This window comes from Hermetia illucens, chromosome 1, assembly GCF_905115235.1.
Source record: "Hermetia illucens chromosome 1, iHerIll2.2.curated.20191125, whole genome shotgun sequence".
Classification (NCBI taxonomy): domain Eukaryota; kingdom Metazoa; phylum Arthropoda; class Insecta; order Diptera; family Stratiomyidae; genus Hermetia; species Hermetia illucens.
The window spans coordinates 62,216,569-62,239,817 of record NC_051849.1 but is presented as its reverse complement, the minus strand read 5'-3'; the positions used below and the strand labels follow the sequence as shown (position 1 = coordinate 62,239,817).

The 23,249-nt window shown below is 41.0% G+C and overlaps 1 protein-coding gene across 1 annotated transcript in view; it reads right to left on the bottom strand.

Annotated features, from left to right (window-relative positions):
* Nucleotides 1-23,249, bottom strand: part of LOC119646811 (serine proteinase stubble) — an 83,214-nt gene that overhangs the window by 25,251 nt on the left and 34,714 nt on the right. Inside the window, exons 3-5 of the mRNA XM_038047412.1 lie at nucleotides 2,611-2,768; nucleotides 845-2,546; nucleotides 488-784 (exon numbers count right to left, since the gene is read on the bottom strand). Of these exons, the coding sequence (XP_037903340.1) occupies nucleotides 488-784; nucleotides 845-2,546; nucleotides 2,611-2,768 (2,157 nt within the window). The remainder of the gene's footprint in view (nucleotides 1-487; nucleotides 785-844; nucleotides 2,547-2,610; nucleotides 2,769-23,249) is intronic.

The following is a 23,249-nucleotide window of genomic DNA, read 5'->3' as shown; positions in this document are numbered from 1 at the left end:
TTTTTTCCACGAGACCCAGAGGCTAATAACCTACAACATACACCCATAACCGCGATACCTATCATATCTTGGCTTTCTTCCTCTCCGCCTTAATTAAAGAGAAGCTCGCGATGTTAACACACAACCAGATCCCATGATACTCTGGAATTATTTTTGTAATTCTGTTTCAGTTCAGTTTTTTCAGTTGATTTAAGTCATCAAATTTTGAGATGACCCAGACATTAACCAAATTTTACAATTTTATCCATGCGAAACTGAGGAACGATACGCAGAAAAGTGGATCTATATATGGACGTGCTGTAGCAGCAAAAACTAAGGTTTTCGGTTTAATGCCTTTTCAGATAATAATCGGAGTCTGAAAATAGGTCGCCTCAGTTCGAAGAAAACTTGTTTTGGGAACCAATCTATAGCTGTTGAGCTCATCGGGTTTTAATTGGAAAGCATTTTATCGAATAGTGTAAAACGTTTGAAAAAGGATCATACTTACATTGCCTATAATCAATTCCTTCGAATGAAACTGGAGGAGCAGTGGAAGAGCTCACATTAGTCGAGCTGGTGGTTTCGTTGACCATTATTTGCCCTGAAATTGTGTCGTTGGAGATGATTCCTTCTGTGGTGGAATCTACATGAATTGAAATTGGTGAAGTTGGACTTTCCAAATCTACACCCGAAACTGGTACTCCAAGGGTTGTTAGATCTACTGGTGGAGCGCTTGGTTTCTGCGTTGTAGGCGTTTCTGTTGATTGGGTGGACGGCGTCACTTCTGGGCCTTTCGTGCTCACTTCTGTAAGATATAATTGATATAATTACCACTGTGTAGAATGATGAAAGAAAAATTTTGTACCGTCTAACAGGATTGGTACGTTGCTGCTGGCCGAAGTGGTTGTGCTTACAGTAGGACTTATAGTAACCAACGGAACCCAATCCGGAGGGAGTACGGGATTCCAATTATCTACTCCAGTATCATTGATTGTTGAGGAAATATTTGTTGGCATGTCGTCAAGGTTTGTCCATGTTACCAAACCTGGCTTCAGCGTTGTCATATCAATGACCGTAGGGACTATTGTAGAAGGAGTTGGTGAAATAACGGACGTTGCAGTTGTGGTCAAATGAGTTGGTTTTTCTGAAGATGTGGTAGTTGTTACTGTACTTGTTTCAATTGAAGGCGAAGGTGTTGCTGAGGAACCTTCCAAATTGCCTGGAGTTGTTGTGGGAGGCGGCGATTTTGCTTCTGTAACAGTTGACATAGTTAGGGTTTCGGTTGTAGTTTTAGTCGGACTCGATGTCGTAGTTTTAGTTGGACTCGGCGTTGTAGTTGCTTTAGTGATAGTGGTAGTGCTCTGTGATGTGGATGTTGTGCTAGGGACTTCTTCTGTCGTTGTACTTGTTGGCGATGAACTAGGAACGCGCTCAGTTGTTGGCAATGAAGTGGTAGATGATATCGTAGGCTTCACTTTTGTTGTCGTTGTTGGAATTTCAGTAGTTTGCAAGTCATTTTCCATGCTTTCCTTATGAGCTGGTACCTCTGTAGTTGTAGTTGGCGGGACTTTAACTATCTCAGCGGTTGGTTTTGGTTTAGGCCTAGGAGCTTTTGTTGAACTGGTAGTCAAAACAGTTGTAGTGATTGGAATTCGGGTGGTAGTTGTTGTCCTAATCGGCTTTCTTGTAGGAAATTTTGTTGTGTTACCTTTATGAGAGTGTGTAGAAGTCGGTGAATACGTAGTTGCTGGTCTTTTTGGAGGTTTTCTATGTGCTGTCGATGATGAACTGGGTCGCTTTGTGACAGGTCGTTTGGCTGTCGTGCGTTTTGTTGTTGAAGCATGAGGCCTATGAGTAGTTGTTTTTGGAGGCTTTTTTGTGGTATCTGTATGAATACTGTTCACAGGAGTGAGTGTCGGTCGAGGTACCTTGGTAGTGGTTTTGTGTGTTGTAGTTCTATGAATTGTTGGTCTTTTCGTCGGTCGCTTTGGTGGGGGGATTATTGGAGGAAGTGTTGTTACTGGTGGCGCGCTGGGTGCAAGTGTTGATGGAAGAATTGTGGTTATTTCATCATCAACGATTTGAAACGTAGTAACTTTTGTCGGGAGTGTTGTGGTTTTCACAGGCTCCTTTTTCGGTGCACTTGTTGTTGTCAATACTGAGATGGTTGTTGTAACGATTTCAGATTCAGTTGAAGGTTCCTGTGTACTAGTTAGTTCAGCTGTGATGCTTGTCGATAAAACTGTAGTGAGGCTACTACTGTTGCTTATACCATCACCAGAAATGATTTCCGTTGAAGTACCAATAATAGTGGGCCTTGGCTTTACATAAATCGGTATTATAGTTGAATTTGCATCCTTAATTGCTGCTGTAATATTCTGAATATTGGTCGCTATTATCTCATCAACTAAACTACTAGTCTTTGTAGTGGTGGTTGTTGTTTTGGGTGTTGTAATTCTAAACAAGTCACTATCAGGAAGAGTTGTTGATTCATGCTGGTAATGCGATATTGTGTTTTGATCTATGCTGTTATCGTTAATTTCTGGATCAAGTAATACACTTTCATCCTGAAAGCAAAATTATTGCAGATATAATGTACTTTTGAGGTGTTTAGATAAATCTTCAACTTACATGCACTTGGCAGCATGAACCAAAGTAAAATCGGTCAATACATGTTCCCAGATGAGTACCATTTGCTTTAATGCAGTCTATGGCGAACATACAAACACCAGAAAGCCCAGATTTTCGCACGACGCATGGAAGATGTCGGATATTTCGGCCGGATTGAACTGAAATATTGAAGAAAAAACAGACTTTTAGATAAATGTGAATACTTCTTTTTGCATTACGTTACTACAACTTTCATCTATACTAAGTCTGGTCTATATACACCATTTTTCCTTTGATTAAACTTAATGATTGTTAGTATTAAAATATTATCGTTTATTAAACACATCAATTTATTTATTTTTCTAGGTGAAATTCATTACATAGAACGAATTTTAAAACCATGAAAAGTAGAAAGATACTTAACTAGAAATTGCAGCGAAGCGAATAAACGTGATAGAAACGTATTTAAAGCTTGTAATCAAGAAAGAAATTTGTTGTGCTTCTATAGATCATGCCGAGAAGATCACCTTCATCATCAGCACGTGAGAATTATTATCTATTCCATTCCACTTTCGCTGATTGCCAACTATTTCAGGCGAAGATTATCTTTTTATTTTTAGGCGGTCAAACATAATCTGCTGATATTGAGATTTAAACGAACTGTAAACAATACCTTTCACTCTTCAGGAAATTCCGAGAAAATTTGTATTGCTTCATTTTAAAACTTCAACATTCATCACAATTCCCGATATATTTAAGCCAAAAAAAAGTTTAAAGTAGAAAAAGATTCCGCCATTATTATGCGTTCAAACATGAGGCTTCTGGTCTTATCTAATATTACTCCATTATAACCCCATTATGCATTCCAGTAAATTATACGTTAACCTGGTTGCCCAAAGAAGATCCACTTTGTAGGCAAACGCATATTCCACCTGTTCCATTTATTGGACTAGTAATTGAAGTGACCCACAAACATCTTGCAGAGCAATAAAGTTGCAACTAAACGAAGAAAATTATTTCATTGATAAAAATTCTGCTCAGGTTCGTTCATCCTTGACCCACAATGTTACTTGTTATTTTTTTGAGAAATGTTCCGGGTATGTGAGAAAAGTTTCTCCAAATGCCTTCCCACTCAGTTTGAATCCTCCTTTCGAACGGTAATAAGATTCATGTGACGATTCAAAAGTTTTATCTTGTCTAGGCCAGGGGTTAGTAACAATTGCTGCACGATATAGTACAAGTTTCAGATAATATGAACTAAATCAAGTACCATATCATTTAGTCACTAGACACAGGCATGATGCAGCAAATATGTGTCAAATACTTTCGAACCCCACTTGCAACGCTCTAAGTTACAGCTTTATTGATTTTCACAGATCAAAACCTTTTATCGTCTACCAAACCATCATTCAAACACTAACTCATTGACCGTTCAGTACGATTTGCAGCCCCTGACTATGTGTCCATTTTAAGAGACTGATCACTTTTGCGCTCCACTTCCATTCTTCTTATGGTCCCAATGCCAGTGTGATTTTGTGTTGAATAAACAGATGTGCCGGGTATAATGCAGGTGAGCTTTCCCGTTTGTAGGTATGTCGTCCATACATAGTGCAGAAGAAATTAAATACCTCTTCAAGTGAATGCTGTTAATACTCTTTCAAAATACCGTTAATTCACTCAACATATTACAAGTGTACCACATCATACTGTTTATCATCCGCCTTATCTTTGGCCGCAAAGTACTCCTCATCCACCATCATTTGTTTGCCGCCTCTAGCTGTGCGCAGCAAATAGATATATTATGATGGTGGTGTTCAACTGTACAAGTTGTATTTGCCCATTGTATTTGTCAACATAAAGTGTTGGCTTAAGAATTAAGTGACGAATGATATTGAACATCAGCGAGTCCAAACAAAAGACTTAGGCCAGTAACTTAATTTTAATGGCAATATGTCACCGGGCTCTACCTTTCTGCGAATGCAATAATAGAGACAAATTCATGAGTGAAATTTTTCATGTTATGTAAATTTGAACTGGGCGTTTTTGAATTCAATTCATTACGAGAAAATCATTGGAACGTGCTATCGAATCAACCGTTACGAAAGGTTTAAGTATTATTGTTTGCAAAATTATGAATGTGAAAGGAATTTAAATTATTTGGTACCTCGCTTTGGAACGCTTCCACAGAAATTTGTTCACTTTTCCCCCATTCAAACTCCAGCTGACTTCACCTTGTTTTTTACTATACCCTTCGGTCAATAGTGAGCCAATAAAGATGAATCTATTTAAGACACACGAAATTAAGGGCTGGTTAACTTTGGATCTGAAGTGAATCTAAAAGGAAAGTCTGCCACTAGACTTCAAAATTATTCATATGGCTTAATAATCGTTAATATTTGGGATTACTCTAAATTTGGCTGGCAACAACTATCTGAAAATCTTCGCCAGAATAATGGTAAAATTCATATCAACAGATCAAGAAATGCTCTTTCTCTCCTTTAGCTAAGCAAGGGCAGCCAAGTTAAAACGAAAGCAAAAACGCGAACCAGATATAATCTTGATGGCCTATTACTCTAGATTCAAATACTTTGTATATTCAGTTGGGAACCATTCTATTTGGAAATCAACTGTTAATTGATCCATCGACGAACTTCTCACATTAAGCTCACCGGCCGTGATCAAGGCCTTACTTCCTAGAGAAGTAAGAATGCTTCGGGGGCCACAGGCCCCGCCACGAGAAAACCACCACACTCATATGGAGCTAAGGTTTAATCGAAGAGATAGCAGTGCCTTGACGGTTACAACTCGTCAACCCAAATAACAACAAACAAGCGACGACTAAGTCTTCATTTACATCCAAGACTATCGTAGCTCTTCAGATGACGATAGTAAAAGGCGATGTCAGCTTACAAATAAACATATCCTACCTGTTAGGACTGCATCATTGCAAGGCAGCAAATCTTGCTTTGAGACGCCCAATGTATGCCATAATCAGTTATGGCAAAACGAGAGCACGAACCATTGGCTCAGAGTGTGTTAGAGTGAGCAATCTCAACTAAAGAGAATCACTAAGTTGCTGTTCACCAAGTGTTTCTGCTGGCTTCTAAACGAGGATCGAATTGAAAACGAGCTTCTGGAACATCCTGGCGTTAAAAAATTTTATTGCTGGCATACCTGAACCGGATATTACAAAATTTCGGGAACAAACGGTTTACCCGCCCTTGGCTATCCTGGTTAGAAGACAATCTGATAGACTGAGCGGTCAAAATAACCACGAAAAGTTAACCGAAAGGAGCGTGTTGCACTGGAGAAAGGAGCAAGTTGCTCCTCAAATATTGGTTTATGCAAAATAAGAAGCAAACCACTTTACTAGCGATCGTTCACAATAAATTCTTTGATGTTCTGCAGGTTTCCTCTAAAACGAGGACGAAGTTCCCATTAGAAAATATATAACAGGTATCCAATAAGCCAAGTACGAAGGCATGGACATAATATCAGGAAGCGATGTTAACGACCACCATATGTCTTGTGAAGGTCCAACATTAACGCGAGAGAATCCCGATTATTAAAATATCTATTAAAGACGGAAGTGCAGATCTTCAGCCTGTACAATGAGACTGCCTTTTCCAATGCGGTCAGGGAGGAAGTCATCAACATCAACATCACTGTCAGATCGACCGCGTGTTGACTTCGTCATAAGCCTGGAACCACTTTCTAAATCCGCGGAACCCAAGTAGTGACCTATAAACTGGTGATAAACGACGGAGTCACGAGACTCATCTGGAAGTTGATTAAATTCATTGTCGAAATTGGGAAAATAGCCAAGATGATAGCAATTAGTATAGTAATAATTTCTCAAAAGAGCTTTCCATTTGCTATGCCAAAGATGAGTAAACCACCATGGGGGAATATATAGTTATATCACCGCAAATAACTTGTCCGCGCTTCCTGAAAGATGTTGTTGTCACCTTGTTCCGTCAATACCAAAACAGCGGAAAACAAACGGTGGTCCAGCTGAACGAGGGACTAGTATTTCCAATAACAAAACAACTGTAGGAAATATGTGGGGGACTCGGCGATAACAAGACCCCAAGTTGGGATGGTATCCCTAAAAGAACTATGAAGCTGGCAGTCACAACTAATTCGCGCCAGTATGGGTTTTGATGTACCCAGTCTGCAATGAACCGTATGCAATAATCATGATGGTGAATCTGGCAAAAGGCGTGCTGGGATCTAGCGGCTGCTGTACCGTGCGGATATTGTACGTCAATAATGAATTCAACTCCGTCAAATGGAACTGAGTTAAAGTGACGTTGATTGACATAGGTGTTCCTAGATATTTGGCGAGTCTGGTCGAGAATTACCTCTCTGGTACGGTACGTATGAGGTTCACAAAAAGTACATCATGGCAGCGAAGGTGGGTTCCCTGCTGTGAAGTGCTATATAAAATGGGGTGCTCTTCCCGTCCCAGAAAAAGCTTTGATTACCGGCTTTGCGGATAACCCAGTTGTGGTGGTTGTAACAACGCCCCCAAAGGACACGGAGGTCTTCGCGATGGAGGCAATGAAATCGGTAATTTCCTAACTGGAGACACTGTACTGACCTTAGCGGACAAGAAAATGGTCTGAATAACGAACTGTAGCAACAAAGAACACCGCGAAAGTGGTAGCCGTTGGAAATAGTTCCTAGGGGTGATGATTGATACCAAACTGAGTCTTAGAGAACACCTGGAATATGCATTTGCCAAAATATTGCCGAATATTGGTGAAATGGAGGCGCCTGCAAACCCTCAGAGAAGGAAACAAGTGAATTCAGTTTAGCGGCTGATATCTCTGAATGTTTACAACAGTCGAAGTACGAAGTAAAACGGAGGAAAGCAGAAAGTACAATCCTTACAATCCCAGAACAAAACCAAAAAATCCTGAGATCAGGTCAGAGAGACTCAATGAGTTTTGAAGAAGAACATAAAGTCAAAGAATAGCTTCTGCGAGAATTCAAACTTGCTAGATGCAGCCATGAAGCTGAATAGTATCCTTATCAAAGGCCGTAGCTACTACCTAATCGAAAAGTACACAAAAAGGAATGAGAAAACGGAAAATCGTCTACTTGATATGCACTGCTCAGTCATCATTCGAAATCATGGCCCAGGTTACATCATTCCCGCCCTAGTAATAGAGAGAAAAGAATGCGTACCCGGGATGTTTGTTGCACAATTTTATTACAATTATTTGACGTTGATGAAGGCGACAATTTCAAAAGGTTTCGAAGGATTAGTAGAACTTTCTTTCTACTGAAAGTCCTAGAAAAACTTAATAGGTCGGCTCGTAAAAATGTATGCATTCCCTGATAGCCAAGGTTTGATGCAGGAAACAGTCCTATCTGAAAAGCAAATCCACGGAGATCGCACTGTACGAGCCTACGTAGAAATTAAGAAGGCAGTATCCGAAAAGGTATATGTCTTCGGCGCATTTATAGACATCGAATCTGACTTCAACAATGCTTTGTTTGCAGTGACTTGTAACGCGGCAAGATAGCCTTCTTTTCCTTTAGCCTTTGTCATGTTCACAAGTGGGGTCGGCTCGCCGTGATCGGTTAAGCCATCTTGTTCTATCGAAAGCTTACTCTGGATGTAATCGCGAGGCTTTCAAATGCCCATCCAATGTATCAAACCACTACTGTCTCGACCGGCCTTTGGGCGCTTACCATCCAATTCGATGTTCAAGCCAATCTTGCCGAGTGAATTCCGAAATCTAATATTAATCAGTTTATTTCCTTTATCGCTAGAGTGGAGTAAAATGCACATTGTAATTAATACCTTCGAACCCATATCAACCGGATACTATAGAACATATGTCACTTTGTGGGCCGCAGGAGAATATTTCTAAGAAAAGTAGGGGGTCATGCCTTTGAAATTTTTTGGTTGCACCATCTTAAACACAGGTGCCGAAGCATTAATACATCACTGGTATTAAGAGGAATGACAGATTATCACGCCAATGTTGTGGCTCTACCAATTGTGGGAGCAGAGTTGGCGCTTGGCCTTAAAACATCTATTGTAAAGTCTACTCTGAAGGGTGAAGTCGTAAGGGTCATAAAGTCGGAAGGAGAAATTGCGATTCCTGCTGGCACTTTTGTTATTCTTTAACAAGAAGATATAGAGACGCAAGTAGCGGCTTTAACGTGACAATTTTCCTCAAACTATCACCTGGCGAAAATTGGTGTGGTGCTCCCGACTAAATATTATACATATAATATCAGCTAAATATGTGCCGATGGTGCTCCAATCTGTGGAGATCTAGACTCAATTTCTATCGGATCAACTTCAACAAGGAAGCTTATTAATTTTTTCGAAGTTAAGATGAATTCACACAGTGGTCATTGTTTATTGGTCAATAGGTTGAATTTTTGATTACGAAATAAAGTGCACGATTTCCTATACATCCAAGTTTCAGAGAAATAGCCTATCACGTTATTGCTTTGGTTTACAAAATCATATCTGAGACGTCGAATTTCCTTTTAGTTTCTATCAAATTATTACGTGATGCAATAATGTCTATTTAATTTGAGGTCTTTTTCCTTGTAACTTGTAATAGTATTGCATTGAAAGAAGAATATTTACATATAATTAGGCCAGGAGATATCGAGAGAGGGTCGAGATTCCTTGTCCAGTTCAGGTAGAGAAGTATCAGACGAAATGCAAGCAGGGATAGAAAGTTGTTTGACTTCACGCTGGGCATGAAATTCTGCATACGACCATCAGATGCCGACCAAACAAAAACCCAGTATTACAGGACCACACAATGGAGACTTTTCTTATTTTGTTTGTAATAAAAGTTATTCTATTTCTAGGGCTAAAACATTACTTAAAGGTAGAATAACTTTCATTATAAACAAAATTATGAAAGCGCCTGGCAGAGTTAGAAGACACAGAAGTTGTTCATCGAACATAAGTTGCTGTAGGACCAAATAACTTCCAATGTGGGGGAAGGATGTGATGAACTACAACTTCTTTACCTCAGGTTGTACAGTATCGGGTAGGCTAGGGTTCTCTAGTGAAGAAAAATCATTGCATTTGACAATTACATTGAGAAGCCACTTATTACAACCATTGAAAATCCAGGAGTTAGATTTCCAAATTTACAAAGTTATCTTGTGGTTGCGCGTGTCTATTCTCATAATCATCTCAAATAGCTGTGACCATCTAGTATATTATGTATGCTTCCTACGCCCCGCTTCTGAACTAAGGAAGTAGGGAAGAGTCTAGTCCATGTTTTTCTAAGTGATTTAGTTGATACTTTTCTGACAGTGGAAAATTGGTTCTAGGAGAGAAGATTACTTCAACCGCAATAAGTACGCACGAACTTTACCAAACTTTTTTAATAATCATTGAAGCTTCAAATGTGAAAAATTTTGTGGTTTTTGTGTGTATACATTTATGGTGCACATGATGTTCATGGTCACTCAATCAGAAACAGAATTACTCAATATCTTGAAGACTGTGAGTTAGATCATTCACATGAAATGATACCGTTCATTTTATCATTACATGTTTTCTAGAGTGAGTAGATTTATTGTGGAAGTGAAATTATGACCCACTTTAACTCTGCTAAAAATAGCAGGTTTCAATTAAAATTTTCAGTATCGTTTATTGTAGAATATTGTTGTCCTATATTTTGCGCTCTAGAGAAGAGTTTATGAAAGGAAGTTATCATATTTTCGGGTAATGCACTAATTGATCTAAATTTTTTACTTTTTCTCAGAAAGTGCTATGTCAGTAAATACAAAGGGTGGGATAAGACCTGTTTCACAGCCAAGTGGCTATTAAGGCATTTAGGTCCAACAGAGTGAATTTCAAACTGGTACGAGAATGTTTTAAAAGACTGAACACGCTCGGCTCGCTCAATAAAGTCTGGATACTCCGGGTTCCAGGCACACTAGGTTAGAAGGCAATGAAGCAGCAGGCGAGCTGACTAGTAGAGGATCAGGGATACAGCTACCCGGGCCAGAGCCAGTCTGTCGATCGTGGGAAATTTTACGGATTCAGCATTCTCGCTTGAGTTCATTATTTAAGCGGGTCCGCGGTAAATTTTCAAAATATGACAATACGGTATACCATTATTAACATTTGAACAGATATTGTGACGGTGAACATTTGGAGGCATAGATACCATGTGCATGGACCGCCACGATTTTTTTCAGATTATCGGTTGAGTAGTTTGTGAGAATGGGTCCTCAAAGTTAGCGACCCTTTTCGGATTCTCGCACTCCCCCCTTTTGTAATCAATGCCAAAATTAACGTTTACATTGTAAATTACTAGTCGAGACCTTTCGTTTGATACCCTACATAGTTATATCCGATGCAACCCTCTTTAAATCCAACTTTCAGCAACGCAGTTCCTCATACGCGTAGGGGTTTATAGTTCCCTTGTATCAATAGGTGTAGATAGACATATGGACAGACAGACAGATATATGGACAGGTAGACAGCTTCCCGTGCGGAATTGCCAGATCTCTCATCAGGCGCGTTCTTTCATACGGATAAGGGAATGCTCACTGATTCGTATTAATATGCACGTGCGCGCATACGGAGGGATGCATGTGAGCCATCTTCAAGCGCAAGCTGCGTAGGTCCATCCTGAAAATCAGCAAACCAGCGCCAAAAAAATAAAAAGATGTATTGTCCATATTGAGGAAGGAGGCTGAAACTTGCATGGGGAGGAAAATGGGTGAGAATGAGTATCCATCCCGAGGCGATCATCATTTTTAACACGGGTGGTAGGTCCTTCACAGACACACCAAGAAGGGTAAAAGCTGACGATGTCCTCAAAACTTGGGGGAAATGTAAGCAGGATCCTTAACAATCAGAAGGAGGATCTCATGCTAGAGGTGGAAAGGTCCGAAGAAAACAAAGCGTATAGTCTGAGTGCTCCCCATAAATACCAGGGAGATGCTTCTCCTTACGCGCGACCAAATACCAAATAGACGATAGCAGTCTTTTGATCTTTTTTCCGAACGAAAGAGACACCGATAGGCCTTGATATGGCGTATAGGAAAGCAGACTTAGGATAAATGAAAATACAACAAAGAACAAATAAACCAAGAAATAAGCTATTAAAGGACTCATGCTGGAGTTGAAAAGGGTCGAAAAGAGCTAAACCGAAGAATTTCGTAGCTCAAAAGCATGAGATCCCTATACAGTGCAAGGACTTAGACGATGTCACCTCTAAGACAGAAATCTACGTTGCCTTCGCACGACTTCAAGCTACGCGACTTGCAGCAGACACGAAGAAAAGGAGGGCATGAAGAGTGAACATGTCGCCGAAAGCTGCAAAAGTCCTGAGTTCTAAAAGGCGCTAAATGTAGTGGGAAAAGAAGGTTGGTGCAAACAACCTTAATCACTGTAGCGTCGCTCAAGGCTTACTCTCGCAGGCCACCACTGGTCAGAGGTGCAAGCTGCTATAATGATCGAATCCCATAGAGACACTAATAATAATATTTGAGTAGCCGGTCCTATAGGCCGCAGGTATGAGTAACCGCCCTTTTGGGGGCACGCGCTACAAGTGGATCCGTATGGGCAAAAATATACGAAATATACGGTCTATAGTTGCTATGCTCCTCCAAACCTGCCGTTAGCTGAATTCGAGGACATTTTGGATAGATTGGTGCTGTAGGCAAAAAGTCATCACCGGAGACTTCAATGCATGAGCCACAGATAGGGAAGTTCACTGGCGAATGTAAGAGGGCGTTACCTCTTGGAGGCTTTCCTGTAGTTAGGCATCACATTGGCTAAGGATAGTCAGGTTAATATTTACCGGAAAGGGGGATCCGGTTCAACTGTTTTGTGACTTTTGTTAGTGTTTCACTAGCTCGCGATATATCCTGGAACGTCAGTGAACAGTATACCCACAATGATAACCAGGCAGGACACTATACCAAGTGCATCCTCGGAGGAAACCCTCCATATCAACGAGTGCATCGTAGCGACAGACGACTCATGACGAGATGGTCTACTTTACCCTACAGGAGGTTTAACAGTTGATCGAATAGTGAACTGTCTGATCTTCGATCTGCGTATGTTCGGAACAGACCAGCGGCCCAAAGAGTAATGGGCTGGATTGAACAGGAGGTAGAGCAGCATGTCGAAAAAGAAGCAAGAAGAAAGCTGAAGCTAGATATACAGCGAAGCAAAAGGGACTGCTTTGGACAACTCTTCGCAGAGGCACCATAGTGTAGCACCTACAGGGTTGTAATAGCAAGGCCCAAGGCCAGGCAGCTGCGCAGGGTTGGAATTCTCATCAGTTATAGTCTCCGGATACCTTTAGATGTGGCTTTAGATGTCGTTTGATGTATGCTTGGTGAACGGGGAAAATATGAAACATGGAAAAGTCAAAGGCTAGTATTGTCGCCTAAACCTGGTAAGCCTATCGGTGAACCATCTTTTAATTTGCCTATATGCCTATTGGACACTTTGGGGAAAATGCTGGAGCGAAAAATCTATAACAGATTGGTCCCGGCTATAAGAAGTCTGGGAAGCTTATCAGGCCGACAATTCAGCTTCCGTGCAGTCAGATCAAACGTCGATGCCATCAAACTAGTCACTGACTTTCCCAACAATGCGATTTGCGGAAAGCAGCACTAGCAAGTATTGTGCAGTGATTACCCTTGACATACAGAATTCGTTCAACTCGACCAACGCATATTGACAGCTATTTGCCAGGCTCTAGTATACCGATAATGGACCCAGGGAATACATTGGCTCCACAAATATTCCGCAGGGTTCTGTTCTGGGACCGCTATTGTAGAATACCATAAATAATGATGTTCTTCACATCCTAGTTGCTAGCGAACCCACAATAGTACGTTACACCGATAACATAGCAGCGATTATTATTGAAGAGCATTTATTCATCCGGAGCATCCATTCCTGTAACGAAGTGGCTGAAATATGCAAGTCTTTTACTCGCGGGGGACAAAACATAGGTGGCGTTTATCGCAAAGCGGAATAAGGACACCACTGCTTATGTCAGAATGGGAAAGCATATCTTTACAAAACCAGCAGCTCTCACTCGGAACGTGTCTTCTTCGATTGTTCGAAATTTACGGAGGAGAGGAGGGATTCCGCGGGGTCGTTGAGAGGAACAGTGGTAACAGAAAGTCAAATCTTCGTTTTATTTTCAACAAAACCTTAAAAAAAGTTGACCCCTGTGTCTTACAAGCATATCGTCGGAAAGCTCCCCATCGATACCAGACAGGCACATCTACTTACTTCCGACCAAATGCCATACGCTGACGATATTTGTCTTTTGATCTTTCTCGGGAAGAATAAAGACAGGAGAATACAACTTTGAGACCGTTGATAATTTCTAGGTCAAAAATCACAGCCGATAACAGCTACGATGGTGAAATCCGCGCACGGTTGTTGGCAGCCAACAGAGCCTATTTCAGCTTACAAAAACTGTTCCGCTCGAAACGTCTCACCATAGGGTCAAAGCTCTTACTGTACAAAACAATGATCTTGCCAGTCCTCATGTATTCCTCGGAGACTTGGGTTCTTAGCAAGAAGAATTGCGGATTCTTCGTCGCGTTCGAGAGAAGAATCCTCCGAAGAATTTTTGGCCACCAACATGAGGATGGACGATTCCGTAGCCTACATAACAATGAAATCTATGAGCGATACCATGACCATCAGGCTGTGGATAAAATCTGGCTCAGTAGGTTACGATGGGCGGGTCATTTAATCCGTATGGATGAGGATGATCCAACCCGGAAAGTCTATAAGGGAAAAATCTCTTCTAGAAAAAGAAGATGAGGAATACCCTACCTGAGATGGAGCGATGGCGTAGGTCAGGACGCCAGACAGCTTTTAGGGATATCGAATTGGTGGAAGTCGGCGCAAAACCGGGATGTCTGGAGTTCCTTATTAAGGCAGGCCTAGACGTGATGTTAATGATGATGATTTTTTCGAAATCAGATAGACACTGGTGGTCCTTGATATGGCGCGAAGGAAATCAGATTTAGAATAAATGAAAATACGACAAAGAACAAACAAACCAAGGAGTAAGCTATCAAAGAATGCAAATGAGATTTACGAAATAAAGACAAAAATCCAGTTGGCGAATAAAATTCACCACTCGGTTGTCCCCTTGACGTAAAATCGAAAAGCATATATAGGAAGACGAAGCAGAGCATCTATAAAACAACCATCGGACATCGGAATTTCTTTGAAAAGAAAGATCTCACGCAGAATAGTTGGATCAGTTAGGGTGGGGGATAAGTGGTATATCAGGTACAGTAACGAGTTGTATGGAATCCATGGTGAGCCAGAAGTCCGTTCCATTTGGGTGGTCACCTGCAGTATATCGGCAGCGCGAGAATACCCAAAAGGATGTTCAAAGGAAAAATTGATAGAAGGAGGCGAATTGTAAACCCAAGAGAAGATAAAAAGATGCAGTAGACGCCGACTGTGAAATGTGATTAGGGTGCGGGGTGCAGGGTGCGGTAACTGGGCTGGAAGAATTGGAGGAAGCCAAGGGCCAAAGCAAGAAGAGAAAGTTTAACTTTAACTAAAGTAATAATAGAGCACTTCGTTTACTGGAGTTAAACAAAGCAATACGGCTTTATTAACACCATAATTAAAGTCCTATTTTCACACTTGTGAATATGCGAACGCTTTTTCAAACCAAAGTAAATTCTATAACCGGAAATAATAAGAAGCTTCAAAAGTTTGAATGGGCTATTTTGTGCCTTGGTGCAAGGCTATTTTCTCTAAAGTTTCCATTTCCCTCTTTGTACAATCAAAAGATCTCGTTATTAAATTGTTTTGACTGGGAAACGAAATTAGTCTATTACCCAGTATGCCGCCAAATTAGATGAGATACTTATGGACAAAATATTCAGGCTAATTACAACTTTCTTCTCAGCAACGAAAATAAAAACCCCAGCATCTAGCCTGACCTTAATTTCAGAACAATTGCTGCTAATGTATGCACTTCTCGTTTGTTTTGTGGTTAAATCTCATAGATAATATCTTATTTTATTACAGCCTTTTGTCGGGCATAAGCATCATAGATACACTGAGCTCATTTATATCATAACGAAATCAACAATTGCCGTATAATTATTTCCTGATTGCTGCTAAGACGAATGAGGTTAACACTATTCGTGATTATATCTCTTACGTATACTGCGAGTGCGGAAGAGCTACAAAAACCCAAGAAAGTGCTTCAATGTTCAATTCTTTTGTCCCATTTTCCACTTGGCTTAGACTAGTCGTTTTCAATCATGCCTGCAAATCATCGAATAATCACCTAAACCACTTCACCCACAACCTCCTTTCAAGTGAATTTCTTCTTACATGACCTAATCCGCCGCAAAGGAGAAACGAAGAAATTGTCCCATTAGGTCACTAACATCAGGTTTGAACTGCGCAAACCTCGAAACGTTTTTTGCGAAAGCCACCATGTAACAGCGGCGGCAGCAAGCATGAGGCAGCCCAAGTAGCGATATGTCGTTTGTTGTACCAAACCAGCCCATTATTGAGGCAATCGGCTTTCGTTGCTCCGGAGTGGTATTGTTTCACACCAGTGAAGACCGGACAAGCAGCATCAACTTCCATTAGGTGTTGCCGGCCTCTTGTTAGTTGTGTTTTTTCAGTCAATGGTAACCAAGCTGATCACTTTGGGGAGTAAATTGGTTCCCTGGGGTCTCAAAATAATTGCTGTTCTCTTATTAAAATATATCATGGCAGAGCGTGCAATATATAACCCATTAATTGGGGAGCAAACAGCAGTTCAAGGCTCAACGTTGAAAAAAACTGGAGGCAAGAAGATCTATAATTACCGCCCAACGTAGAGGCCTGAAAAGGAGCCTGATCTTTTCTTAAGCCATAAATAACTAAGAGTTTATATTGTGTCTGCGTCCATTTGCTCGTATTTCCATCATGTTAAGTCTTCTGCGCTGCAATTCGCAACCGCTTGCAAACACTTTTTTCACATCAAAAACACAACGTTTACATATCTTTGCACCGGTTGCGGCACGATCGTGATCACAAAATCCAATGTAAGTAGGTCTTTCCTTGACTTTGTGAAGTGTCAGTGACGAACGACAAGAAAATTTCGCTATGTTTTAAGTGTCCATGATCTTGACGAAGCCGACTTCGAGGTTAACCAGTTTTTCATGCTCGTAACCAAAGGTGGAATGATCGATTTCGTTGTGCTCCGTGGAGCACACAATATGCCATCTCATCGGATGTAGTAGCTCTGATGAACTTGCATAGATCGACCGTAGGCAGGGTTCATGAACTTTACAGAAAGAAGAGTTGTTAAGAAGAACTCTTGCGGGTGGTACATAGTATAATAACAACGGTCATCAAAACAATTCAACTAGCAAACTACAAATAACCAGCATGCAATGCCACCAACGAACAACTATTTCGATGCACAACGTTGGAGCGTCTTTTTTCCTACCCTCTCTTAGTTAGTAACTAATTTATCTTCTAACGTAAACATGAAACAATTACTTCTTCGTCCACGATCAACAGAAAGATTTTTCAAATACACAGTCAAAGGTGCCTTCCGAGAACACCAATCTGTTGTTTAAACCATCAAGCGATCGTGATTTTGCAAATTCGAATAACTTCCATCAAATATAACTGTCCACTTTGGTTATATGATAATAGCGAAGAGGAATCCGATAGCATAGCAGATAGCAAACACTTAAGCTATCATGATCAGAAGTTATGATAGCTCGGTAACGCTTAGGTGATCGATCTTCGTTCGAACCGCCGGCCGGCCGCTATACAAAGTGTCCGCTCATCTTGGAAACTTCAAGATTCATATGCTCCCACTGGTTCTAGGACCGGTATTGCATCTCATTTTTTCCATCTCATCAACACATTTCTTCTGATAGCTTTGACCGTGAAGCAATTTTATAATTTTTATGATAGTTAATTTGAACGGCAGAATGCATGGTTGGCTTCAGTTTGTTTTTGTATAGCATTAGCGATTCCTTGGCTGCATCTTACTTTTTCTTGTGAATAGATATATTTGAGCTGCAAAAAGACCGAGGAAGTTACTTTGAAACCAGCCAGTGGTTAGTAGTGACCGCGGCTTTCAAATTGGTCCATCATTTCATCGACCTGCTCGGGTGCTGCCTAACATGTGCAGCTCATAGTATTTGCTCTACTCCTTCTACAACTCGACTTTTCCAAATATCTATAGCTCAAATATTTAGTCTTTGCATTTTATATTTTATTAAATTGCTCTCGCATATTATTGCTATAGTTGTTTACTTCGATTATATTTTTATAACATTCACATTTCTGTTTTGCTATTTATATCATCAGGAAAGCTGGATGTGCAGTTTGAAATATCGTTAGCAGAATTCCTAGGCTGCAAGGAAAACTAAACTTGTATGAGATCGGCGGCCGGTCGCCTAGTACATATGCCATGCTACTTGCCCTGAGGAGGAGATATCTTTCGTTGGAAACTTTGCCTTAATATTTTGACCCATCAAAAGTGATATCTCCATATGACTAGGCCAGAAGCTTTGAAAGCAGAGTGAAGACCGCAGAGTACGCAATTCAATAGCAACCAAGGCAGAAACAAATGAGAATGCATGTAGTCTTAGATCTCTCCTCCTTCAATTACGGCATCCGAGTTAGTAAGTCCTCATTGTTAAGATTTTGTTTGCAAAACAAAACCTCATGAAAATCGGTTCAATGTCTGTCTGTCTCTCTGCCTGTTAGTCTGTCCGTCTGTCTGTTTGTCACACGCACTTTTCTCAGAAACGCTATACCGATTAGCACGAAATTTGGTGAGAAGGTGGAAACTGTGGACGCCCAGACATGCAGTGAGTGATATCCTTCTACGTTGAGATTTAGGGGGGGGGGGGTCCCCATACATGTAACAGGGGGGTGTAAAAATTTTTTTCACCGAATATAGTCATGTGGAGTATCAAATGAAAGTAAAGCGGATTCTCATAGTCTCCGTTTATATAAGATGCCAATCAAAAAATGAGGAACTGGGTCACGACTTCAAAGTCTTGAGCGATCTCCAGTTGAAATCTAATTATAATACCTTCTCTTTGGAGGCACTTCCAGGCAATTCCAGGCACACTCACTGGGGCGATATGGCCATAATGGGAAAATTCTGCTCAAATGGATCCACGACCCTTTCTCACCAACCAACCTGCAAATGGTTTTGTGGGATTCTCCGTCAAGACCCAGTAGTCTAGACTACTTCTTTCTGTCTATGGAAATAAAACAAAGCTTTCAAGTAATCTCATGTAATACCTTACCAGCCATGTCTGACCACTTAGCGATCAATCTTAAACAATCCTCACCTTCTTCTCTGAAAAAGCGAGTAATGACCACAATTAGGTCTTTCGCCCACACTAACTGGGATAAATTCAAGGCTGTGTTAGCAGCAAAACTTAACTGGAAAAAGCTCGTAAATAATTGTAATTTGTTGGACAAAGAAATCGACAAGGCTATTTGCTTGGCATCTGATGCCATTGATACTGCTACACGCAGGAACTCTAAGCTGATAAAAGTCGATGAGTTTGAGTTCAATTGTCTTCTACATGAGATAACGCTCCACTTGAAAGTAAGGTAGTTTTAAAGGCGCAATCTCAAGCGCAAATTTAATGAAAACGGGAATAAAATCAATGCAGAATATGTCTCAGTACGCTAATCCGTGGTATGGTGAAGACTTTCTGTAGTAAGGAATTGACCCACAAACTTGCAGACATCAAGCCTGGTGCTGATATGTTCCAAAATGTCAACAGTTTAACGGGGAAACACAAAGCCGGAAACTTTCTTTTAACGCGAAACAAGGTACGAGCCTGTAGTGACGCTGAGAAGGAAAAGTATTTCCGGAATTCTTTGAGCGACAGCTTAATGCAACACCTCCTAGCAACAGAACGGCTCTCACTTGGACTGTTGATTCAATAGTCAGAGAATTGACTTCCAGGAACTGCCACAGAATTACCTCATTTTCAGCCAAGAACCCTTCCAACAAGCCGGTAGTATGCGCTCTGGACTTAGAAAAGGCCTTTGATTCCATGTGGGTAAACGGACTAATCTATAAACTAATTAAGTACAAATTCCCAATCCCGACGATCAGACTTGCTATCAGTTTCTTCGAGGATAGACATTTTTACGTCAGTGTTGGAAATGAGATTTCCGATCTTTTGTCGGTAACTTCTGGAGTGTCGCAGGGATCCACTTCTGGTCCCACTCTGTACAACATTTTCACTGCTGATGTCCCCTCCTCTGAGGTCGGCACAGAACTAATGCAATATGCCGACGATACACTACTCCTCTCACTTTCGACAGGCAAGGCAGTTAGCGAAATAGACTATTTGGTTTACCTCTGCTACTACTACCATAGCTGGGATATTAAAATTGATTCAGCTAAGACACAAGTCTGCATTTTCAGGGGGAAATCTAGATACTTGGGATCTAGATTCATCCATAGGAAGCCTTCCTGAAACAGGAAATCGGGAATGCTACAGTGAGAAGGTCGAAATCGATCAAATATTTAGGAATCAATTTCAATGAGTTCTTAGGATTTAATAATCATGTTAAACTCACTATTGGCAAAGCAAATGGTGCATTGGGTAGGATCTACATTCTTCTTCGTAAGAAAGTAGGTCTAAATACCAAAACCAAACTAATCCTATACAAGACTCTCATCAGAACTACGGAGCCCCTTCGTGGATTACTTGCGAAAGCCATGCATAAATGCATGTCTTTCGAACGCCGTGTATTGAGAGACTGCACTGGATTGTCTTACAATTGGAAGACTAAGAAGTGTGACAGAAACGCCGGAGTATACCGGTGAGCAAAGATAAAACCCATTAGAGAATATATTCTCAACATTACGTACCGGTTTTTCAATAAACTCGAAAATCATCCAAACCCAAAAATTATAAGACTGTATGAGCAGGGAAAAACAATCCCACTAGTGACTTTCCTTAGGACGTACCAGATACTTACTTTAGTACTTTTCGAAGCCAGTCTTAGTTTTGAGTTTATTAGAAAGGGAGTGGAAGGGGTCGGAAGTGATGATTTCTTTAACGCTGAGAATTGATATTCATATAAGCGCAATCGTGACTTCGACTCTGAAGCTGTTCTAATGCTTTTTGTAGAAACTCTGATGAGTTTCTTCATCGATACCATTATTAATGACGAAATGTGGATACATTATTATACCCCAGAGATAAAGGAATATTCAAAACAGTGGGTTTTTACAGAGGAATGGGCTCTGAAGAAAGTCGCTAAGTATATGGGATGCATTTGAAATCAGCCATGTCGATTACTTGCAGAACGGACAAACAATAACTGAACAGTATTATGCGTCGTTATTGAGACGATGAAGTGAAGGAATAAATATTCTCCTTTGAAAAAAACAGGGCAAGACAAGGCATGAATACACACCTCTGCCGTTTCAATGGCCAAAATCATGGAATTATAGTCCGAATTGATACAGTATATACCGGATTTGGCTCTCAGTAAATTTTTTTTATTTTCTTCTTCTTTTTCTTCAGCCTTTGTCGCGTTCACAAGCGAGGTCGGCTCGTCGTGATCGGTTTCGCCATTTGGTTCTATCAAATGCCTGGTCTGGATGAAATCGCAAGGCTTTTAAATACCCATTCAGCGTATCAAGCCACCGTTGTTTCGGCCGCCCTTTTGGTCGCTTACCACAGACTCCGATGTTCGGACCAATCTTGGCAAGTGAAGTTTCGTTAGCGCGAATTACGCAGTTTTTCCACGATCGGTGCAACCACATATCGATCGCAGATATAATCATTTTGTTGGAGTCTCCTTTTCACCGATATGCAAGTTAAGGTCGCCAGTTGTGACGATATAGTTTTTATCGGGTCTAAACGGGCTCGGACAGAGATAGGGCAATGTTGCAGGATGACAACGATGCTGATTATTACCGAACCATAGTTCCCAGCTGGTTGCCCCCTATAACCACTAGTTAACATGGTGGTGAACTAACGTGGGTGGCGATAACGATAGTGACCCTGCATGTAATTGATTTTTGATTCGGCAAACGAATCGAATAGGTTGTAGATGACCTGACAGCTGTGGAATTCTGTTAACTTAGTATATGAGAGTGACATCTCCTGGAAACGGCTCTCAGGTTAAGGTTACAGCTGCCTCCGTCCCGATAATAACCTTGGCAAGGTTGCAAGTATGTTCAAAGCTATGACACAAAGCTTGAGCCTCCTAACTAACGCATGATCCCGCCCCTGAATACAAACTTCCATAAGGATTTGTATCAAACCGTGCTTGACTTCTCTGCTCGCATTGGCTCTTTACTCATTTATAGCTGAGTTGACTGGCATCCCACTTCTAGTTACGATATAAATTCTACTGCTATCAGTGGGATTTGAACCACGGCCTTCCGTACGACATCCTAGTGCTCTAAAGACTGAGCTATCTGGACAGAGGTGACATTGGAAACACCATATTGAGTGTGTGGGCCACCAAAACAGAGAAGTTATAGTGACCGCGGCTTCGCGAAGGGAGCGAAATCTTATTCGCCTCTTTCTAAATTAATATGCTCAAATAATGCATTTCATAATGGGCATTTTCCCTAATGTCCGCCGCAGATTGCACATTATTGAATGCATTCGGGCGAATTGATCTTGACAGAGGGGAATTATTTGCCGCATCCGTAGGCGCATGCGCAAATTGCTGAACATGAACACGAACTGTCGGAGTTCAACAAAGTTCAAGGCAGTATAGCCGCATGGGGACCGGCTCGTGGAGGAACAGCTGTGCAACGGCCGGTGAGATTAGAGAAAAGTTTGGATTGGCACCTGAAACAGCCGTGAAGACGACAATGCGGGGAACGATCTCCGAATTTCCCTGGAGCCGAGAAAAAGTGCTGAAAAAGTTTCATCTGTGCCCGTTCCGCGGAACAGCGATTTTGATTTTGGCGGTGGATTTTCGTTTGTTTTTTTTTTTTGAAGGCATTAGAGTTTGGGGGTCCAAGAAGCGTGGACGCGAGGTTGAAAGTCTAAATAAAGTTATGGAATTTGTGTTTGTCGTTAGCGAGCGAGTTTTTTGCGATTCGGAGTGCAAGCGAACACAATTTCAGATCGACAGATTTCTCAGAAAAAGGATTGTAACGAATTAACAATACCACTGTATGATTTACAAGTGCAGTCAAAGGACTCGTGAGAAGGTTTTTAATTAAAGCTGAGTTATGTAAGTTGGAAATAAAAGCGCAATACTGAGTCTAACTGCAATGTGAAAGGGTTTAAGCTGATCGTTAGCGTTGCAAGTGCTTAATCATCATCCCCTTGCCATTGAGGCAATCGAGTGTGACGAACGTTTTGCTTCTTGTTGGATATTGGACAGTCGAAATCCACTTTCATTTTGGTGACAGACAGCAAGCAGTATCCTTCAGTTTAGTATATTTTATTCGACTAGGTGCTGCCGTACGGCGCTTTACTCAGTCTATTCCGGCCCATCTACCAGCCCATTTATCGGAGTAGATTCAAGGAAAGCATCCTTTTTTGTGGCATCCTGTTGGCGTGGTTCTTTGCTAACCGTACGCGACGCGGCGCATCGAAAACCAGCCTTAGAAGAAACCACGAACTCTTAAAGTGATTTTGAAGGGAAAATTCGGTCGAGTTTTGGT